At 40.9% G+C, this 24,114-nt stretch overlaps 1 protein-coding gene across 4 annotated transcripts in view; it reads right to left on the bottom strand.

The window, feature by feature from the left end:
- The window catches only part of LOC125154203 (phospholipid-transporting ATPase ABCA3-like), a 304,058-nt gene that overhangs the window by 170,424 nt on the left and 109,520 nt on the right, over positions 1–24,114 (bottom strand). Inside the window, exons 3-7 of one of the 4 annotated variants that reach the window (XM_047838052.1) lie at positions 20,464–20,594; positions 7,569–7,691; positions 6,831–6,899; positions 6,217–6,481; positions 1,235–1,362 (exon numbers count right to left, since the gene is read on the bottom strand). In XM_047838052.1, coding sequence (XP_047694008.1) covers positions 1,235–1,362; positions 6,217–6,481; positions 6,831–6,890 — 453 coding nt within the window. In that variant the 5' untranslated portion in view covers positions 6,891–6,899; positions 7,569–7,691; positions 20,464–20,594. Of the gene's footprint in view, positions 1–1,234; positions 1,363–6,216; positions 6,482–6,830; positions 6,900–7,568; positions 7,692–17,540; positions 17,670–17,977; positions 18,054–20,463; positions 20,595–24,114 lie in introns of those variants that run through there. The other 3 variants (XM_047838050.1, XM_047838049.1, XM_047838051.1) reach the window with 3 other exon arrangements.

The following is a 24,114-nucleotide window of genomic DNA, read 5'->3' on the forward strand; positions in this document are numbered from 1 at the left end:
AAATCAGTAACATCAGGAGGAGCAGGCCGATGTCATCAATCTAGGTAAATATTAATATACTCAGTTATCAAGCCGAGAGCTTCAGACACTTACTGCAGGTTCAAGGACTAAGACATAGAACCTATTCCTCAAGGAGCTCAAATTCTAGTTGAGATGACATATATATTTACTTTACAGCAAATTCAATGATAGTAACATGTAAGGAGCATTTATGGGAGTATGGAGGAGGACAGAGGTGGGTGTGGTTAGGAGAGACTGTACAGCAAGTCACAGTAGCAATGTTAAAGGTAAGAGAGTGAGCCAAGTGGCAGGGACAGTGGGGAGATTGTCCAAGGAAAAACAGGTGAAGTTTGAAACTGTACCAAAAACACTCTAACCAGTCTGTATATACACTGATGAGCCTACATCAGCACCAGCTCATACCAAATTAGTAACTTGAGGGAATTTTACATACATGAAAGGAGTGAAAGAGTGAGGGAAAAGAATGAAAACGTACCTCCAACTCTACTTACAACCCAGTGGTTTTCCTTACTTTTTCCTTCCATTGAGAACCAGCAGTTATCTTAAATGCAGAATTATAGCTCCATGCGTACATCTATACTATATTTTGATTATTTCCTTCAACACCAAGGACACCAAGTTCAAAGCACAGTCCTTGTCTCTCCTTCTTGGAGGTTGTTATCAGAATCTTCCTCAGAGTCTGCCTATGTCCTAATTCTGATTCCACTTGGCTAAACCTTGGCACTGTTTTCTAGATTTAGATTCTGGTGAAAAACTATGAGAGTCAAACAAAAGAAAGAGGAACAATTTTCATGCTGTGTTCCATGCTGGTGAAGATGCAGCTGCTTTTAACACCTCAGGTCTTTTGAGCTCAGAAATCTGCATTCACTTCACCATCATGTACAGAGCTGGGAAAGAGCTGTATCAGATACAGTGGGAAAGGTAATATCCTTGGTGGTCAATGTCTCCTATGACTCTGATTTATAAGGAGAAAATCTAGTACATGGTAAATTTAATTCTTTCCCCACCAACATAAATCTCTGGCTAAATAAATGCACATACGCAGAAATTAGTTAGATTTGGATTTAAATCCCTGCTCAACTATGTACAAGCAGTATGATCTTGGGTAAGTTGCAGTCCCCCCACTTAATAAATGAAATAATTATGCCTCTACTTCATTAAACCTCAGAAACTGGAAGCACACTTATGAAGTTTCTACATAAAACCTTCTTACCTTAAGTGGTAGGGGATCATCACTATTTTGGAATTCATGGTCAAAAATAATAGCAACCAACACTTTTTTAGAGTTATTCTCTTGTTTAACATACTGTTCAAAATCTCGTTCTGAAGAAAAGCCTTGAACTGTAGAAAGAAAAATAAATCTAATGTGTGAGTTGCCCACATACAGGCAAATGTATCTGAGTGCCTTTTCTATCTATAAGATGGAAAAATGCTGTACACGGATGAAAGATTATCAACATATAAATTTTAAAACACTGTTGCTCAGGGGTACCTTGGTGGCTCAGTCGGTTAAGAGTCCAACCTCGGCTTAGGTCATGATCTCATGGTTTGTGAGTTCAAGCCCCGCATCGGGCTCTGTGCTGACAGCTCAGAGCCTGGGGCCTACTTCAGGTTCTGTGTCTCCCTCTTTCTCTCTCCCTCCCATACTTGTGCTGTCTCTCAAAAATAAGTAAATATATATTTTTTAAAGTAAATTTAAAACAGTGTTCAAACATCGGCACAACAAACTAATGGGTATTAGGAGTGCATGAAAATCTTTAGGAGTTTTAAAAGTTTGACCACAAGTTTAAAGTATAATTAAAAAAATAAAGTATAATGAATCATTATAATAAACACATACTGAAATAAAGCAAGGAAGAGGGATACTTCCAAAGTGTTTTGAAATTTTCATTTTAGAAGGAAATAACAAAATTGATCCACGAAATCTATTCAAAGTCGTGTACGATGAGAATCTCTAATATCTGAATAAAAACTACTTAGAAGTTGAAGAATGAAACAACCTCACAATTTTAATATTGGAGGTGATTATGTGTGATAATCATTATTTTTGGTAGTTTGGAAATGCCAAGTGTGCATACTTTTCTCAAGGTGGGCACAGCTGGAATATAAATTCCAAAGCTGGAAGCAGGATGTCAGGGACTGGAATCAGGTTTGCACCCACGCGAGGTGACCAGGAGCAGGACAAAACAAAATCCTCAGAGAGTTTAAATGATCAGAGCTGGAAAAACAAAGTCCACCAAATTAAACAAAACAAAATAAAACATAGGAACACAGCTGGAAATTTCAGAATATTATCCTGAAAGTACACTGTGGACAAGGTGAAGTGCGTACAAACAAACAGGTAGTCAGGTACACTTTGGGGCATGTAGCCTCTGCTTCTGCATCTGAACTTAACCACTGTCATCATCTCACCTGTGCATTCTTTACGTCCCAGGGAATCTTCCATCTGCCTTAACCATGGAATGTTGTGGGAATAACCACAATTCTTTGTAACTGCCTGGCCAACGTGGTAAGGGACTGAGGAGGGATCTACCAGTTTGTCAGTCTGTTTTCAATAATTTATCTGGGCTTCAAGGAAGGTGTTACCTGCTCAAGCAGGGGTATGTGAAAAGACTGAGAGAGATAAAGGGAGATAGTGAGAGATTTTTTTAAACGTTTATTTTATTTTTTAGAGAGAGAGAGAGAGCTAGAGAGAGAGAGAGAGAGAGAGCGGGGGAGGGAGAGAGAGAGGGGCAGACACAGAATCCAAAGCAGGCTGCAGGCTCCGAGCTGTCCGCACAGAGCCCCACACTGGGCTCGAAATCACAAACCCCAAGATCAAGACCTGAGCCTCAGGAGTTAACTTACTGAGCCACCCATGTGCCCTGAAAGTGAGAGATTTATGAGTGCTTAATGAGGCTAAAACATGTGTTTGTGTGGATTTCTCAAAAATAGAACTGGAGGGAAATTTATTTATTATTTATTGATTTTCATTTATTATCTGGGGTGGCTTTATTTTTTCCCCAGCTTTATTGAAGTACATGACACATAAAAGCTGTGTATTTAAGCTGTAAAACATGATAATGTGATATATGTATACACTGTGAAATGACTGTAACAATCAAGCTAATTAATATCTCCACCACGACACAGTTACCACTTACTTTATTTAAAAAATTTTCTGCCCAGAGTGATTTAGGTGTTACTGACAAAATAAAATTGTATATATGTAGGTTGTGTAATGTGATTTTAAGGTATAACATTATGTTTTAATATATGCATAGACTGTGAATTGATTACCAAAATCAGGTTAATTAACTCATCTATCACCTTTTGTAGTCACCATCCTCTTTTATGAGAAGAACACTGCAAGATCTACTGCCGGAATAAATTTTATGTACACTATATAGTGTTATTGACTATAGTCACCATGTACGTTAGATTTTCAGGACTTATTCATCTTTATAACTGAAAGTTCATACACCCTGACCAAAATCTCCCCATTTTCCCCACCCACCCCCACTCCAGAAACCATGACTCTACTCTCTGTTTCTGTGAGCTCAGTATTTTTAGATAACACATATAAGTGAGATTATAAAGCATTTGTCTTTCTGTGTCTGGCTTTTTTCACTTAGCATAATGTTCTCCAAACATAATACATATTGTTACAAGACAGGATCTCCTTCTTTTTTTGTGATGGAACAATCACGTTTTCCTTATGCACTGATCTGCTGATGGACACTATGGTTGCTTCTATACCTTGGTTGAATGTAAATAATGCTGCAATGAATAATTATGGACTTACAAACCTTGAAAAAGGGAAATGCATAGGGTGAGTGCCATATTCACCCTGGTACTTTCCCTGAACGCATTTGCAGAAAACTGTAGACTTACTGAGCTGAAGAAAAGAGATGAGAGCTCAGGCTGCCAAAATGGCTGGAACTTGAGAGGTAAACTTGCAAAGAGAGGAGAAGAGCATAGAAGTGAAAATCAGCTTGTAAATTCCTCTGAAGTCAGCAGCCAACTCCTGAACTGAGAATGTATAGGCTAAGACTCTTTGAGACCAAGGAGATAACAGCAGGTGGCAGGCTAAAATGCTGAGCAGGGATTTCATCAGGTACACAGTGCTGATGAAATAGAGGATATTAGCGTTCAAGCCCCACAAAGGTCGAGGAGCCTTCATAAATACTCCAGGCTTCCAGCTGACACCCTAGAAGAGCCATGCCCTAGAACACAGGATATGCTGCAAGAGTAAAGACAAAACTGAAACAGAGCCGCCCTTATGAAGCCTAAAACCAGACTTTGATGGAATCAAGTTACTCTGTCAGTACTCTAACACCAACCAGAAGAAAAGTTAACCCTCAGGAGCCTCTGATGTTTTTTATCCACAACACCTGTCATTTTATAAAAATATACAAAATATGCTATAAAACAGAACTCAATGACTTAAAGAGAAAAAAATATATACAAGTAATCTAGATACCACAATTTTCCAGTTAAGGACTTAAAAAAAATTTTTTTTCAACGTTTATTTATTTTTGGGACAGAGAGAGACAGAGCATGAACGGGGGAGGGGCAGAGAGAGAGGGAGACACAGAATTGGAAACAGGCTCCAGGCTCTGAGCCATCAGCCCAGAGCCCGACGTGGGGCTCGAACTCACGGACCGCGAGATCGTGACCTGGCTGAAGTCGGACGCTTAACCGACTGCGCCACCCAGGCGCCCCTCCAGTTAAGGACTTTAAAAGTAACTACGGTTAATATAGTTAAAAAAAAAGAGAACACTTCTCTGGTTACCTGAAACCTATTAAAAACAGGACAAGCGGAAATTCCAGAACAGAGAAATATTTTTAGAAACAATTCAACAGAGAGATCACATGAGCTAATAGTTTCAAAACATATAAGCATAAAGAAATTTGAACATTGTATATAATGTTAAAGTAGATGTTTTATGTCTATATATTTATATATAAAACACCTATTTCATACTAACAACACCAAGCTGGAAATGTAATACCTCTGTCAATAACTGACAGAATAAGCGTACAAAAACCAGTAAGAATACATATTTGAAAAGCATTATGATTAACTAACTTGACAACTTCGCCTGGGTAGCATTTATAAAACACTACACGCAAAACCCGCAAAACACATGGTCTTTACAAATGTACATGGTACATTTTTCAAAATACACCATAAAGTGGGCATAAACAATTCTCAAAATTTCAAAGAACTGAAATCAAATATATTCTGATTCAAGGAAATTAAAATAGAAATGGAAAAAAAAAACGAGAAAGAGAACAACAAATTCCAAATGTTTTTAAGTAAAGTAATACATTTCTAAGAATCCCATGCATCAAAGATGAAATCAGAATGGAAATCAGGCAATATTCTGGGTAACCCAAAGTAGCTTCTAAGAGACTACGTTTATCGGGATATTTGTATTATATACTTCAAAGCTTATTGGGGATTTTGCATTCTTCTGCTTCACTGATGTTTTAAATAAGATATGTTTTGAGATGGCATCTGGTCTCAAGTTCCCTCAAATCCCTTGAGAGTCAAAAACAGGCTGAAAAAATATACTAGTGAATAAATGTATGTATGTAAAAGGAAGGGGCACTAGAGGTATGCTCACCAAACTTTTGACAGTGTTTCTTTCTGGGGGAAAAGGAGAGAAATTGAGTTGAGAAGGTGGTGTAAGCTTACTGTGGGGCTTTTAAGATAATTCTATGTAGTTTAAGTCTTCTCTAAAGCATCTATATATGACTTGCACATTTTTATATGAACAATGTTTGAAATAACTGACCACAGAGCACGCATCCAGAATGAGGGCTCATGCTTATGCTGTGCCTGTGTGTACCTTTGGTGCACATCATATACCTCCAGGGTTATACTTACCAGGCTTAAGAAGCACAACCAGAAACCAGGACGACTTAGTATCAAAGAATTGGATAATAATCCAAAATAATATAAATTGATCATCTAATTTTTAAATATTACTATGTTTTGGGCTCTAGGAGAAAGTATTTTTTTATGAATTTAACTCTCAAGTTTAACAAAGTCTGTAATATTATATCTAGGAGGGTACTCTCTGGTTATGAGGATATATCCTATAATGCTTTAGCTGGGAGAACAATGCCTGGCTAAAAGATTACATATGTGTCTTTACTGAAACCCAGTTTAATAATATATTTTTTCAAAAAACTTTAATTTCTAACCTGTGAAATTATAGTGTAAATCCCTCTTCACATAGTCAACAATGCTCTTCACCACAACACTTTTGGAAGGCACGAAAGCCAATTCCCATGGACCAGGAAAAAACATGGGCATTCCAAGAAATGCAGGTAACTTATCAATAGGTTGAAGAGAGTAATTGAAAGGCCCATACTTCTTTATAGTCAAAATCTTGCGTGTTAACAGAAGCGTACCAGCAAACAGTAACGTCAAGGTGAATTCTACAAATAACGCCACCAATCGCCGCCTCTAGGAGATGGAAAAAAAAAAAAAGATTATGTTAATGTCCTGTAAGTTCATTACCTCTGCAAATGCCTAATTCTTTTTTATTAAAAGACACTTCTTAAAAGAAGATATATAGATGGCAAAGAAGAACTCTATAGTAGCAATAGTTTCCTGGACTATCTGTTTTCTCCATTCTTCATGTCATTCTGCTATTATTTCACTCTGTGAGGACTCTTCACATTTGGAAGAGATACCCCCAGCTGTAGGACTGCGAAAAATTTAACAGTATAAATTGAAATGTGATCAGGCTGTAAGAATTTTCACACTGTGGTCTCTTAGCTGTTGCAAAACTCCTATAGATAGCTCAACTTACCTTTAAAATAAAATTCTTCCACAGAAGAGCCATAAATTGGTAAACCCATGAGAAATCCATTCTTCAATTCTAAGGAGGGAGTAAAGATTTTTACTTAGATTTTAATTGTTTAATGTTTTAATCAAACTCAAAGGAGGACAATAAGAAACAATAAGCACTTGAAATATTAGAGAAGCTGTTTATCCCTAAATCCCTACTCAGTATCTACCAGGTTTCTAATATGTATAAAACTTCAAGCACAAAACAAAGATCAGTATGTTATTGATGCAAGCTTCCAGGTAAATTTGTCCAGTACCTTTCCCAATGATTACTAAGAAACTATACAAGAGATAATAAATAATCACCATCAGCAAAAAGACAAAATGGTATGTGAAAATCACATCATAGCTATAAGCCCAAAATGCCACTCAACAAGTAACAAGACTGAAAGTACTTCCATTAACAACACTGCTAATAGGAGAAGATTCATTTTTATATTTAATGAATATTTGCTGAACATCTATTACGTGACATATTAAGTCACTTAGGTGTATAATGGGAAACATAACAAAGGTTTTTATTTGTTATTTTATTAATAGGTTATTAATAACCCAGGATCTGAAATCAGACTATCTAGGTTGGTTCTCAGCTCTACCACTATCTGTGTGATCTTGAACACTTGACTTAAATTCTTGGAGCTACCAGAGAGAGAGCTACAATTCAGGGCCAGGAAGGGGAGACATTATTTTAGGACCTCACCTTATAAATAAAGATGAATGTGAAAGAAACTGGCCAGGGCCTGTGCAGGGACTGCACAATTTCAAATAATTTTAATCCTTGATACCAGATGAAGGTATCCTATATTGCAAATGCCTGTGGTACCTAGAACAAAAAAAATAAATAAATCCTCTCTGAAGAAAACTAATATTATCCTGGAGACTCAGCTATTTCTCCAAACAATTTTTCTGAATATAACATCTGGCACTCCTGACATCTGGGGTGGAATTATCAGGAGCAAAATTTAAAATAAGTATGCTTACTATTTTCAAGGCAAAAAACATAGAAGGTTTAGAAATTCCACAAAAGGGCATTAGATTAGGATCTCAAAGGATGGAGGAAGCAGTGGTCCTAGACCTAAGCATAAAGCTAACCTATAAAACTAGTAGAAAACATATAGAAGAATATCTTTGTGGCCTTGTGGATACAGAGATTTCTTAAAGTAAATGAAAAAAACTACAAGCCATAAAAAAGATCTTCAACAAAATCTAAAATTTTTGCTCCTCAAAGAATACCATCATGAAAATAGGAAAGAAAGCCATAAAAGGGGAAAATATTTCTAACATATTTATCTGACAAAAGACATATATAAGCATTGCTATAAGCCAATAATAAAAATATAACAACCCAAATTTTTAAAGTGGGAAATACACTCAAAAAGACATTTAAGCTAGAACAAACAATGTTAAAATTTGTATGGAACCACAAAAGACCCTGGATAGCCAAAGTAATGTTGAAAAAACTGAAGGCATCATAATTCTGGATGTTAGCCTGTTTACAAGGCTGTAATCATCAAGGCAATATGGTATTGGCACAAAAATAGACACACAGACCAATGGAATAGAATACAGAACCCAGAAATGGGCCCACAAATGTATGACCAACTAATCTTTGACAAAGCAGGATAAAGCATCCGATGGACAAAAGACAGTCTCTTTAGCAAATGGTGCCAGAGAACTAGACAACAACATGCAGAAGAATGAAACTGGACCACTTTCTTACACAATACACAAAAATAAATTCAAAATAGATGAAAGACCTAAATGTGAGACAGGAAACCACCAAAATCCTATAAGAGAAAAGAGGCAGCAACCTCTTTGACCAGCCACAGCAACTTCTTACTTGACAGGTCTCTGGAGGCAAGGGAAATAAAAATAAAATTGACTGTTGGGACCTCATCAAGATAAAAAGCTGCACAGTGAAGGAAAAAAAATCAATGAAACTAAAAGACAACCTTCAAAATGAGAGCAGATATTTGCAAAAGAAGATATACTGGATAAAATATCAAAAATCTATAAACATCAAACTCAACATCCAAAAAAAAAAATTCAGTGAAGAAATGGGCAGAAGGCATGAATAAACACTTTTACAAAGATATCCAGATGGCTAACAGACACATGAAAAGACGCTCAACATCACTCATCATTGGAGAAATACAAATGAGATACCACCTTATACTTGTTAGAATGGCTAAATTTAACAACTTGGGAAAATAACAGATGTTGGCCAGGATGTGGAGAAAGGGGAACCCTCTTACACTGTTGGTGGGAATGCAAACTGTGCAGCACTCTGGAAAACAGCATGGAGGTTCCTCAAAAAATTAAAAAAGAACTACCCAATGACCCAACAATTGCAGTAGTAGGTATTTACCAAAAGATACAAAAATTCTGATTTGAAGGGCACAGGCACCCCAATGTTTATAGCAATGCTATCAACAATAGCTAAATTATGGAAAGAGCCCAAATGTCCATTAACTGATGAATGGATAAAGAAAATGTGGCATGTGTATACACACACACAGTATGGAATATTAGTTGGCAATTAAAAAGAATGAAATCTTGCCATTTTCAACAACGTGGATGGACCTACTTTGCTAAGCAAATTAAGTCAGTCAGAGAAAAATTATATGATATCACTCATATGTGGAATTTAAGAAACAAAACATGTAAACATCAGGAAGGGGAGGAAAAATAAAATAAAAGAAAGGAAGGCAAACCATAAGAGACTCTTAAATAGGACAAACTTAGGGCTGCTAGATGGGAGGTTGGTGGGGCAATGGGCCAAATGGGTGATGGGCATTAAGGAGGGCACTCGGACGAACAGTAGGTGTCATATGTAAGTGATAAATCACTAGGTTCTACTCCTGAAAACAATAGTATACTTTATGCTAACTTGAAATAAGTTTTTTAAAAAGAATAAAGCTGCTATAAAGATCTAATTAATGAATAAGAGGTACGGTTTCCGGAGGAAGATGGCAGGGTAGGAGGACGATGGACTCACCGCCTCCTGCTGACCACTTAGATTCCACCCACATCTGCCTAAATAACCCAGAAAACTGCCAGAAGACTGGCAGAATGGACTCTCCAGAGCCAAGCATAGACGAGAGGCCCACAGAAGAGGGTAGGAAGGGCGGAGAGGTGATGCGCACTACATGCACTGGTGGGAGGGAGCCGGGGCGGTGGAGGGGCAGCCTGCCCAGCAAGGCAGAGCCCCTCAGTCTGGCTTGAAAAAGCAGAGGGGCCGGACGGAGTGTGTTCTGACAGCCAACGGGACTTAACATCTGGAATATTATAAGTCAACAGCTCTGCTCTGAGAGCGGGAGGGCTAGAGGACAAAGGGAGGGAAAGCTGTTGAGCCTCGGAGGACAGAGCTCAGCTTGGCGGGGAACAAAGGCTCTTACCAGCGCCATCTCCCTTGCCCACTCCCCAGCCAAAATCCCTAAGGGAACTAGTTCCCGTCAAAGAACTTGCTGGCACCAAGCAAACAACCAATGCTGTGCTTCTGCAGATCCATCCCTCCGACGGGGCCGCCTCCCTCCCAGTGCCGCAGGGCCCCTCCTGAAGCTGACCACCAAAGGCAAAACAAGCTGAGTCTGCTCCTCCCGCCCCTGTGCACCTTCAGGATCCATCCCAGCTAATACGCCAGATCCCATCGAAGCAGCACCAGAAGGCTGGCAGTATGGAAGTAGCCCAGACAGGGGCCATACCACTCCACAGTGAGTCCTGCCCCTGGGAGAGGGTAAGATAAGGTACACACCAGTCTGACTGTGGCCCCAGCGGTGGGCTGGGGGCAGACATCAGGTCTGACTGTGGCCCCACCCACCAATGCAAGTTACTCCAGACAGCACAGAGGAAGAGTCCTGCAGTTCCACGCCACTCCAGGGACTATCCAAAATGACGAAATGGAAGAATTCTCCTCAAAAGAAACTCCAGGAAGTAGCAACAGCTAACAAACTGATCAAAAACGACTTAAGCAATGTTAGAGAAAATGATTTAAAATAATAGTCATAAAATTAATCGCTGGGCTTGAAAAAAGTGTAGAGGACACCAGAGAATCTATTACTACAGAGACTAAGGGACTAAGAAACAGTCAGGAGAGCTAAAAAATGCTATTAATGAGTTGCAAAATAAAATGGAGATGACCACAGCTCGGATTGAAGAGGCAGAGGAGAAAATAGGTGAATTAGAAGATAGAATTATGGAAAGAGAGGAAGCTGAGAAAAAGAGAGATAAAAAAATCCAGGAGTATGAGGGGAGAATTAGAAAACTAAGTGATGCAATCGAATGCAACAACATATGCATAATTGGGATTCCAGGGGAGGAAGAGAGAAAGAAAGGGGATGAAAGTGTACTTGAAGAAATCATAGCTGAGAACTTCCCTGATCTGGGGAAGGAAAAAGGCATTGAAATCCAAGAGGCACAGAGAACTCCCTTCAGACGTAACTTGAATTGATCTTCCTCAGGACATATCATAGTGAAACTGGCAAAATACAAGGATAAAGAGAACATTCTGAAAGCAGCTAGGGATAAACATGCTCTGACATATAAAGGGAGACCAATAAGACTAGTGACAGATTTATCTACTGAAACTTGGCAGCCCAGAAGGGAATGGCAGGAAATCCTCAATGTGATGAACAGAAAAAATATGCAGCCAAAAATCCTCTATCCCGCAAATCTGTCATTCAGAATAGAAGGAGAGATAAAGGTCTTCCCAAACAAACAAAAACTGAAGGAACTTGTCACCACTACACCAGTCCTACGAGAGATCCTAAGGGGGATCCTGTGAGACAAGGTACCAGAGACATCACTACAAGCATGAAACCTACAGACATCACGATGACTCTAAACCCGTATCTTTCAGTAATAACACTGAATGTAAATGGACTAAATGCTCCAACCAAAAGACATAGGGTAAATGATAAAAGAACAAGGGTAAATGGATAACATAGGGTAAATGGATAAAAGAACAAGACCCATCTATTTGCTGTCTACAAGAGACTCATTTTAGACCCGAGCACACCTTCATATTGAAAATGAGGGGATGGAGAACTATTTACCATGCTACTGGAAGTCAAAAGAAAGCTGGAGTAGCCATACTTATGTCAGACAAACTAGACTTTAAATTAAAGGCTGTAACAAGAGATGAAGAAGGGCATTATATAATAATTACAGGGTCTATCCATCAGGAAGAGCTAACAATTATAAAAGTCTATGTGCCGAATACGGGAGCCCCCAAATATACAAAGCAATTAATCACAAACATAAGCAACCTTATTGATAAGAATGTGGTAATTGTGGCGAATTTAATACCTCACTTACAACAATGGATAGATCATCTAGACACACGGTCAATAAAGAAACAAGGGCCCTGAATGATACATTGGACCAGATGGACTTGACAGATATAGTTAGAACTCTGCATCCCAAAGCAACAGAATATACTTTCTTCTCGAGTGTACATGGACATTCTCCAAGATAGATCACATACTGGGTCACAAAACAGCCCTTCATAGTATACAAGAATTCAGATCATACCATGCATACTTTAGGACCACAATGCTGTGAAACTTGAAGTCACCCACAGGAAAAAGTCTGGAAAACCACCAAAAGCATGGAGGTTAAAGAACACCCTACTAAAGAACCAATGGTCAACCAGGCAATTAGAGAAGAAATTTAAAAATATATGGAAACAAATGAAAATGAAAATACAACAATCCAAATGCTTTGGGATGCAGCAAAGGCAGTCCTGAGAGGAAAGTACATTGCAATCCAGGCCTATCTCAAGAAACAAGAAAAATCCCAAATACAAAATCTAACAGCACATCTAAAGGAAATAGAAGCAGAACAGCAAAGGCAGCCTAAACCCAGCAGAAGAAGAGAAATAATAAAGATCAGAGCAGAAATAAACAATGTAGAATCTAAAAAAACTGTAGAACAGATCAACGAAACCAAGAGTTGGTTTTTTGAAAAAATAAACAAAATTGATAAACCTCTAGCCAGGCTTCTCAAAAAGCAAAGGGAGATGACCCAAATAGATAAAATCAGGAATGAAAATGGAATTAGTACAACCAATCCCTCAGAGATACAAGCAATTATCAGGGAATACTATGAAAAATTACATGCCAAAAAACTGGACAACCTGGAAGAAATAGACAAATTCCTAAACACCCACACACTTCCCAAACTCCATCAGGAGGAAACAGAAAGCTTGAACAGACCCATATCCAGTGAAGAAATTGAATCAGTTATCAAAAATCTCCCAACAAGTAAGAGCCCAGGAACAGATAGCTTCCCAGGAGAGTTCTACCAGACGTTGAAAGCAGAGATAATACCAATCCTTCTCAAGCTATTCCAAAAAACAGAAAGGGAAGGAAAACTTCCAGACTCATTCTATGAAGCCAGTATTACTTTGATTCCTAAACCAGACAGAGACCCAGTAAAAAAAGAGAACTACAGGCCAATATCCCTGATGAATATGGATGCAAAAATTCTCAATAAGATACTAGCAAATCGAATTCAACAGCTTATAAAAAGAATTATTCACCATGATCAAGTGGGATTCATTCCTGGGCTGCAGGGCTGGTTCAACATTCGCAAATCAATCAACATGATACACCACATTAACAAAAGAAAAGATAAGAACCATATGATCCTGTCAATCGATGCAGAAAAAGCATTTGACAAATTTCAGCATCCTTTCTTAATAAAAACCCTCGAGAAAGTTGGGATAGAAGGAACATACTTAAACATCATAAAAGCCATTTATGAAAAGCCCACAGCTAATATCATCCTCAATGGGGAAAAACTGAAAGCTTTTTCCCTGAGATCAGGAACACGACAGGGATGTCCACTCTCACCGCTGCTGTGTAACACAGTGTTGGAAATACTAGCATCAGCAATCAGACAACAAAAGGAAATCAAAGGCATCAAAATTGGCAAAGATGAAGTCAAGCTTTCACTTTTTGCAGATGACATGATATTATACATGGAAAATCCGATAGACTCCACCAAAAGTCAGCTACAACTGATACATGAATTCAGCAAAGTCACGGGATACAAAATCAATATATAGAAATCAGCTGCATTCTTATACACTAATAATGAAGCAACAGAAAGACAAATAAAGAAACTGATCCCATTCACAATTGCACCAAGAAGCATAAAATACCTAGGGATAAATCTAAACAAAATGTACAAAATCTGTATGCTGAAAACTATAGAAAGCTTAGGAAGGAAATTGAAGAAGATATAAAGAAATGGAAAAACATTCCATGCTCATGGATTGGAAGAATAAATATTGTCAAAATGTCAATACTACCCAAAGGTATCTACACATTCAATGCAATCCCAATCCAAATTGCACCAGCATTCTTCTAGAAACTAGAACAAGCGATCCTAAAATTCATACGGAACCACAAAAGGCCCCGAATAGCCAAAGTAATTTTGAAGAAGAAGACCAAAGCAGGAGGCATCACAATCCCAGACTTTAGCCTCTACTACAAAGCTGTCATCATCAAGACAGCATGGTATGGGCACAAAAACAGACACATAGATCAGTGGAATAGAATAGAAACCCCAGAACTAGACCCACAAACGTATGGCCAACTCATCTTTGACAAAGCAGGAAAGAATATCCAATGGAAAAAAGACAGTCTCTTTAACAAACGGTACTGGGAGAACTGGACAGCAACATGCAGAAGAGTGAAACTAGACCACTTTCTTACACCATTCACAAAAATAAACTCAAAATGGATAAAGGACCTAAATGTGAGACAGGAAACCATCAAAACCCTAGAGGAGAAAGCAGGAAAAGACCTCTCTGACCTCAGCCGCAGCAATTTCTTACTTGACACATCCCCAAAGTCAAGGGAATTAAAAGCAAAAATGAACTACTGGGACCTCATGAAGATAAAAAACTTCTGCACAGCAAAGAAAACAACCAACAAAACTAAAAGGCAACCAATGGAATGGGAAAAGATATTTGCAAATGACAATATCCGACAAAGGGCTAGTATCCAAAATCTATAAAGAGCTCATCAAACTCCACACCCAAAAAACATATAATCCAGTGAAGAAATGGGCAGAAAACATGAATAGACACTTCTCTAAAGAAGACATCCGGATGGCCAACAGGCACATGAAAAGATGCTCAACATCGCCTCTCATCAGGGAAATACAAATCAAAACCACACTCAGATATCACCTCACGCCAGTCAGAGTGGCCAAAATGAACAAATCAGGAGAGTATAGATGCTGGCAAGGTTGTGGAGAAACGGGAACCCTCTTGCACTGTTGGTGGCAATGCAAATTGGTGCAGCCACTCTGGAAAACAGTGTGTAGGTTCCTCAAAAAATTAAAAATAGACCTACCCTATGACCCAGCAGTAGCACTGCTAGGAATTTACCCAGGGTTACAGGAGTACTGATGCATAGGGGCACTTGTACCCCAATGTTTACAGCAACACTCTCAACAATAGCCAAATTATGGAAAGAGCCTAAATGTCCATCAACTGATGAATGGATAAAGAAATTGTGGTTTATATACACAATGGAGTACTACGTGGCAATGAGAAAGAATGAATTATGGTCCTTTGTAGCAACGTGGATGGAACTGGAGACTGTGATGCTAAGTGAAATAAGCCATACAGAGAAAGACAGATACCATATGTTTTCACTCTTATGTGGATCTTGAGAAACTGAACAGAAGACCATGGGGGAGGGGAAGGAAAAAAAAGTGGTTAGTTTGGAGAGAGCCAAAGCATAAGAGACTCTTAAAAACTGAGAACTGAGGGTTGATGTGGGGTGGGGGGTGGGGGGGTGATGGTATTGAGGAGGGCACCTTTTGGGATCAGCACTGGGTGTTGTATGGAAACCAATTTGACAATAAATTTCATATAAAAAAAAGAAAAAGAGGTACAAATATCCGGTTACCAAAGGAAAAAAAAAAGATCTAATTAATTAATTAAAAACCCAGAGGTTTCCTTCCTTTTATTCTTCTGCTTACTTTGCATACAATGAGGTGACCAAGATGGCCTGCCTGTTACTCAGAGCTGGACCAACCTTTAGAAAGGCTCTTCTGGCTCTAGGTCCTAACCACCCTTTTCTTTGAACATGTGCTTTAGAAAACTTGTAATTACACATCCTTTCTCTGTTTAAAATACAGACAACCCTTTTTTACAAGCCTCTTTCCTGTTTTACACCCCCAAACTGTCTTTCTGAAGGACCTGGGAGTCATCCTTTGACACGTAATCCTCAAGGAAGATAACACCCCTATTCCCAGTCTCTGTGCGAGGTGGGGAGCTAGCTTCCAACAGGCACCAATCAGCAAACACAGATGGCCTCATCAGAGAACCACATGGACAAACTCAGGAAGTTACTCAAGGTGTTCTCCTGGTCAACCTTCCCTCCAACTTTTCCAACTTTCCCACTGTCTCACCTCAGTCCACAAACACCTTCCCAACCTTTGTTTCAGCAGAGTTGAGCTCAGACTGAGTTCTGGCCTCTCTTCCCTGCTCTGGTAGCCTCGAATAAAGTCTTCCTTGCCTGTTTTACTTCTTCCAGTGCAATTTTTGCTTTGACAGAAGAAAACTAAGACAACGTGAGCTTCCTGCAGCACTTAACTTCCATACCCCTTCTCTATTTATTGAACACTTACTGTGTTCTGTCAGTTGAAATAGTCTAGTCACCCTGAGAGATGGGTACGTGTAATATCCAGGTTCTTTCAGACAAGGAAACCCAGGCCTTGTGAAGTCAAAGTTTACCTTGGGTCATTGCTATAATCTGACTGTCTGGGTCCTCCCCTCCTCCCCAGATTCGTATGTTGAAATCCAAACCCGGATGTGATGGTATCAGGATGAGGGACATTGGGCACGAGATGAGGCCATGAGGATGGAGCCCCGATGAATGGGATTAGTGCCCATATTATAAGACAGGGCCCCAGAGAGCTCCCCTGCTCCCAGAAATCAGGCTCTCACCACACACTGAATCTCACGGACCTCTGAGCTGAGACTTCCCGGCCTCCAGAACTGTGAGAAATACATTTGGGTGGCCCAGCCCACGGTAGGTATTCTATTACAGCAGCCCCAGCTGACTGGGACAGTCACACAGCAAGTCAATTCTGGACACCCCAGCCCTAGACCCAAAACACGTGCCTCCAGACCCCTGGCTTTCAAATACTGAAGGCAACCAAAATAAAATTCTGTTTGTTTAATGTGTTCCCATTAGCTTCTCTGTGTGTCTTGGGGTGCAGAGAAGTGTCTCCTACGTCATGTGCTTGTTTTGGCACTTTCTCCTCCCTGGGAAGTCCGGGATGCATTCCCCAGAGCAGGGGCACTTGGAGAGGAAAAGGAAGGGAGTGAGGTCCAGTGAGGGACATGCAAAACTACAGGATGGAGGGTCAACGCTGGGTGTGGCGGCGAGCGACATTAGACAGCGAGGTACGGGGAATATTATAATATATATGTTACATACAACGGGCTTTGGAGGGGGCAGAAAGGGTTGTGGAGGGTTCCAGTGTATTGGGGCTTTTGGTGTTGGGGGGTTCGCCCTTTCCGGCTCTGCACTCAACAGTGCGGCCAGGGGGTGGGCCTCCGGGGAAGTCCAGGAAGCCCACCCTTCGCCTCCCCGGGGGAATCTGGGGAGAAGACACCACCAGGGCGGGGTGGTCCCGCACTCACCGCTTGGGCCTCGAAACCGCCACTGCTATACCTGCGCCTCCGCCGCTGAGGGACGCGGGTCACCGGGCGCGGCGCCTTCTCCCAACGCCTTCGCCAACCGCCCAGCTGCCTGCCGGCCCCGCGAGGAGGTCAGCGGCCACGGACCCTTCCTCGCGCATGCGCGCACGCACCTACTCCCCAGCCTGCCCCCTCCTCCCTGCAGCCCCGCCACCTGGCCCGCACGCGCCTCCCTGCCCCCTGCGCGCACTGGACCCTCCGCCCGGGACCCCTTAGAGTGTGGGGCCCCACCCAGCACTGTCCGAGGCCCCCAGACCCTGAGGGCCCTACGTCGGGGCCCGTGCGCTTGCCCCCAGGCTCTCTGCGTCTAGACCCCGGTGGACCACCCCACCACCCTCCAACTCTCGCGGGCTCCCCTCTCCCTCAAGTGTCATGGTCACCTCAGCGGGCCAGTAGCTCGTGGCAGGAAGTTGGGAGAGATTCACTGGCCGCCCTCTAGGGTCTGTGGGCGGCAGCAGAGAACTTGCAGAGGTTCCCCCCACTCGGGGGCCCGCAAGCCTGCTGCGGGGGCCACTCGCAGCCCCCGACGTGGGGCGACTGTGGCGTAAGGCGCGCGGTCCTCCAGTCCAGCTCCCCAGCGAGCGCCGCCCGCGCCTCGACACGTGGGCGCTCAGCGCGTTGTGACTCCCACGGCGTCCTCTCCACGCGCTTCCCCGACCCGCCAGCCACTCAGGGGGCCCCACGTCCCGACCTCTCTCCTGCTCCACAGATTAGTCAGTGGTCGCTTCTCTTGGCGGACCCCACCCCAATACCCAACCTTCGGTGTAGCTTAAGCGTTGCCAGGCAGGTTCTGAATTCTGCCAGAGGCAAATCTCTTCCCTACCCCGCCAGGGATCGGGGTCTGGCCTCCAGGCAGCAAATGGAATTGGGTTCTTGAACTGTCAGGTTAAGCTTGGTCAGGAGAGGGTGCTGGCGGGACGCTACAGGACCAAAGGCTGCTGCTCCAGGTTCAGGTGTTTTCTCTTGATTGTTGCTCTCCCCTTGCTGCCAGCAGCAGGTGTGGAGGACATTTCTGGGCATTCACCCTGTACCTCCCCCGACCCCCATTAACCGTGGATTCTCAGTGACTCCGGCAGGTGCCCCTGCCTAGCACCAGCCTGCCAACAACCACAGAGAAGAGTTTCCTGCTTGCTAGATCCAGCCACAGTTCCTTGCTGGCTAGCCGAGGCAGCCTGTAACTATGGGGTGTTTCTTGCTTGCTCAGCAGGTGTGGAACAGCCTTGACCCAGGGCCAAGAAACTTCTCCACCATCAAGTAAGCCCCAAGTGCACTTTCTCCAAGACCTGAATCTCAGCCTTGGGGAAGGGTCCTCTCCCATGGTATTTGGGTATTTTCTTCAGCCATAGTCTATTCTTGAGAGTTCTTTGTACCTCCTTACAGCTATCGCCCTATTATAGTTACTAATTCTTTTAACTTTCCCTGTTCAAATTGCTGTGTGGTTTCCTGGCTCCTAATAGGGACACTGACAGGTGTTCCTGCTTGCTTGCTGGGTGACCCTGGGTAAATCCCTTAACCCCTCTGAGGCTCCATGTACAATGAGGATAATAGCAGCAGAGTTTTGTAGTAGTATTAAATGATGTAATACATGTAAAGTGCTTAGTAGAGGAAGTGACACAATTTTTTGTTTGTTTGTTTATTGCTGGAAGATTAAAGGTGGGTTGAGAAATAGGCAGAGTCAGTGAAAAAGACTACCTGACTAAAGGAATTTTTTAAAGGGATCATTAATAAAGACTACTGGGAGATGAGATGCAACTAAGAGCTTAATCAAGTGAGGTTCCTCTCCCTTCTTAAAGATGGCCAGCCTGGGAAACAACTTTTGCAATAACTGAAATCACATGTCAGAGATCTATGGGTGGTATTGGTTGGAAACCACAGAAAGTTATTTTACAACTAAAAACAATAAAACAGAATATCACTTTATTACTCACAGTATCCAAATGAGGATATGAAAACCTTTATCCCCAAACAACCCAAATGAGGACATAAAAACCTTTGTCCGCAAACAACCCCAAAATAGAACAGCTTCAGTGACTCTTTCCATCTTGTAATTTCAGGAGAATCATCCTCCCTTCTGCTCATCTGCCCAAGAATCTAGAGAACTGATTCGCTTTCTCTCTCTCTCCCTCTCTCCCTCTCTCTCTGTTTAAGGGGGACTCCATGTGCCCAAACAAGAATCAGAACTCTGTTTCCTCTACACCTTATTTGTCCTTTGTTCCTCCTTAATCAGAGAGTTGGGCAAGGGTAGGAAAATAAACACACTATTTTTAAAGAATGTTTTTGCTTCCTTTCTTGGACTCTAAATGTTCTTGATGCAAAGATTCTTTTACAAATGTAGACAAATGTGGAATCTTGGTTTGAATTTTGAAAAATAATCCAATCACCATAAACTTTGATACTGATTTTAATTACTCTTTTTGTTATAAAACTGGTGTGTGTGTGTATCTATGGGAAAGATGATTTTTTGACCCAGGCTTTATGATCCTCTTATGTTTAATTCAGCTGCTAAAACATAAAGCTTTTGCTCTTCATGTTGTCCCATGTGGCAGCTCTATCATAATTGGAGGTTTCTGTTCAGACATTCAAAATACTCAGGAATAAGTCCTTGTTCTCACCCTGATAAATGCTGCTCCTTCATGTTTCTAGCATAGAAAACAGTTTTACCAAATGTCTTTAGATATGTATAGGCCATGTAAACCTACAAAAAAAAAAGTGACAAATAGTCTCCTTAGGGGGAATATTTATTACATAAATATATATACACTAAGATGTACACATACAGATATGCCCCTCTATGTATCCAGGCTTAGTAAAGAGTACTACAGAAGACATAGTAAATGTCACTAGTTAGAAGTGAGTCTCATTGTACCTTTTTTTTCAATCAACTCCAATGTTCTCTGAGTTAGCAAAGGTCAGGAAGACGTGTTCCAGCGTTATCTGAGTGAGGGGGTAGTCTTCTAAGTCGAATTTCACTTTAGCTTTCTCCAAAACATCAAACATCTTTATCAACAACAACAAAAAAGTACAGTTAACATTGCAGCCATCCCCTCCAGTGCCCAACCCAGATGAGCCTCTCTATCATTTCTTCCAACTCCTACCAAGTTATTGTTGGAAGACAAAAAGCACAGAAAGGGGAGATGAGAAAGTGACAGAAAAAATAATTGATAATCTGTGAGGAAGCAGTTCCCTGTCCCCATTTTTTTGAGAGGGACAAAAAATGGGATTTAAAGGTAGAAATCTGAAGCAATTAAACTCTAGGAACCACTGAAAAGCAACCTAAGGTCTCTGCTAATTCTATAATATCAGGTTCCCATTCCACATGAGAGTCCCAAATATTTCCCATCATTAGGACTTTCTTAACATGTAATATTAGAAGAACATAGTTTCAACATTCGCCTTTGCCCAGGCATTGTTCTTGCTGGGAATGTAGTAGTTAAGGAGCCCTTGATGTTCGTGTTTTAATTCCCTACCTAGGAAAAGAAAGACAGATAAATAATCTTACAGATTTAATTTTCAAGTTCTAAAATATTGCCACACCAACTTGATTATACACAATAGAGGGATGAATAGAGGTCTCAAATAAAAGAAGGACATAATCCAAAGGCCAACATTTAGTATACGTAACACAGTTAATTATTTCAGCAGGCTTCAGTCACCCAAAAATTATTACTTCATATGTACAATGTAAAACCTGAACCTTCTGAAATTTTTGTTACTACAAACCAAGTTTTGAGAACATGAACTGAAAGGATTTTCATTCTGGTTGTATGAGTATGCATGCATGTACACTATGTTTGCTGAGGAGTGCAGCAGGACAAGGATTTCTATTCTCACATGAAATAGGAAATCACACATATGAATCCCCAAAGTCAGGCCGCGTGTTATTTCTTTTACAGGTGAATAAGAACCCACTGGTGGAATGAGAGGGAAGGTCAGGGGGCATCCATTTCAAATTAAGAACAAATAGATGTGTGTATTCTTAACACTGCATATTTGCAAACTATTACTAATTAAATTCATCGGGCTTAAAATTGTTTTTAAAATATATGTTAAAGTAATTAAAGAAGTCATGAGACTGAGGTGGGTCTAATTCCTTGGTAGGCTACATAAGTAAATCAAAACCCAAGCCAGAGTAAATGCACTCAAATCTAAGAAAATGAAACTCAAGAAAAGATAGCCACAAATAACCAGCTAGTTTTTCTCAAATAAGGCAACTGCTTAATCAAATATTTTCTTGATTATCCACAGGTTTTTTCTGTGTAAACCTCTCCCTTAGCTTCTGTTTGTGGAATCCTCCTCATGACCTTTAGTTTGGAGCTGCCCAATTAGAATTGATATATGTTCTAATGAACTCTTGAAAATCGTAATATGCACCAGTTTATCTTTTAACAGTTCTGGTGATAGAACTGGATCCAAAAGAGCCCCCCAGTGGCCCTGGGAGCAAAGATCAAACAGGCATAGGTACTCACTGAGCCCTTTGCACTCATTTACTTTCACACTGTGCCTGAAAGTCTGTGTATGTTCCTATTGGATATCTGAGCTCCTCAGTATTGTGTCACGAGCTCTCCGACTTCATTTGACCTTTTCTTTTACCAGACTGAGTCTGGAGTTGAACAAGGTCTGACTTAAACATTATTAGTTCTCTGTCTTCAACCAAACTGGGTCCAGGGTTGGACTGGATCCAACTAAAACTGAACTGAGTTCAGTGTGGGGCCTTAGGTAGGTTTAAATTTTGTTTTAAGGAATGGAGAGGAAAAAAATTAGTTCCTCTGAGCCCAAAGAGTCCGGGAGTTCTCCATCTGGGACTCCAAATGTATAAAAATTATGGGTCCATGTTTTTTATCCATTCTGCCAATCTCTTTTGGTTGGATAGTTTAATAAAGTTTAAATCTTTTCTGGCCTTCCTTTCTAGAGGACAGCTCTGCCAGGTGTATTATTCTTGGTTGACAGATATTTTTTTTCCAATATTTTGAATATATAATCTCACTTTCTCTTAGTCTGCAAAGCTTCTTTTAAGGAATCTTATAGGGGATTCCCTTGTGTGACAATCACTTTTGCGTTTTCAAAATTATCTTTTGCTTTTGACATTTGAGAAATGTATTAAAATGTGTTTCTCAACGTTTTTCTAATTCAACTATTTGGGGTCCCTTGGGCCCCAGGAATATGTACATCAATATCCCTCCCCAAGTTTGGAATGTTTTCTGCCATTATTTTTTTAAGTAGACTTTCTATTTCTTTTTCTCTTCTCTTCTGGAATTCCCATAATGCCTATAATTGTTTCTATTACAGTGTCCCCTAAGTCCTGTAGGATTTTTTCCCATTTTTTATCATTCTTTTTTGCATCTCTGACTGGGTAATTTCAAATGACATACCTCATATTTCACTGATTGTTTCTTCTGCTTGGTTGAGTCTGTTGCTGAAGCTCTCTATTGAATTCTCCAGTTCAGTCATTGTATTTTTCAACTCTAGGATTTGTTTGATGGTGTCAATTTCTGTATTTTTCATTTTGTTCATGCAACTAATTTTGCTTAGCTGTCTTTCTGTATGTTTTTGTTGTTCACTAAGCCTCTTTAAAAGGATTATTCTAAATTCTTTGTCAGATATTTCACAGATCTCTCTTTAGGGTCGATTGTTGAAGATTTATTAGTTTCTTTTGGTGGCATCATGTTTACCTGATTCTCTGTGGTCCTTGTGTTTGTACCTGCACATTTGAATGAATAGTCTCCTAGACTTTACAGGTTTACTTTATCAGGGACAGATCTTCATCCATCAACTTGAGGTACTATACTGTTTTTACGTGGTAGCTTCCAAGGGCAGAGAGTGCTTGTTATCAGGGTCTTGGTTTGGTTGGGTTGAACACTTGTGCTCTAAGGTGAGGGGAAGGGCAGTGGCTGTCTGTGTTCCATCGTTTGATTGGCCTGCCCATTGAGCTCTGTGTTCAAGCAGGGCTACTGGGTAGGCTTCCTGATTGGGCAGGACTACTGGCTGTGCTCCACGGTCTAGCAGTGCCATTAACTGGGTTCTGTACCCCTAGAAGGGTGGCGCCACTGTTTGGACTCCACAATTCTTCAGGGCCAGGGACTAAGCCCCATTGCTCTTATCTAGGGGAGGCCTCAGGCTGTGCTCTCTAACAGGTTGATGCTACCATCTGATCTCTGTGTTCTGGTGGAGCCACAAGCAGGGCCTAACAGTCAGATAAGGCCTAGACTGTGCTCTAAAATTATGCAGGGGCATGACTGTTTCCCAAACTTGGGCAAGACTGAAGGCTGGCCTTTATAATCTAGTAAGCTACTGGCTGTGCTTCATTGTTGGGATCCAAATAAGGCAGATGGCCCACTGAGTTCACTGGTCAGATAGGGCCACTGGTTCAGCTTTGCAGCTGGGCAGAGCTACTGGCTGGAATCTCTGATTAGGCACCGATGAAAGTATAGCTGTAGGGTAGTCTCCATGGCTTCCTGGCTTCCTAGTTGGGCAAGACTGGAAGCTATGCTTAGCAGTTGGTCAGGACTTTGCATTTACT

Source organism: Prionailurus viverrinus, chromosome E3 (assembly GCF_022837055.1).
Source record: "Prionailurus viverrinus isolate Anna chromosome E3, UM_Priviv_1.0, whole genome shotgun sequence".
In the NCBI taxonomy this organism is placed as follows: Eukaryota; Metazoa; Chordata; class Mammalia; order Carnivora; family Felidae; genus Prionailurus; species Prionailurus viverrinus.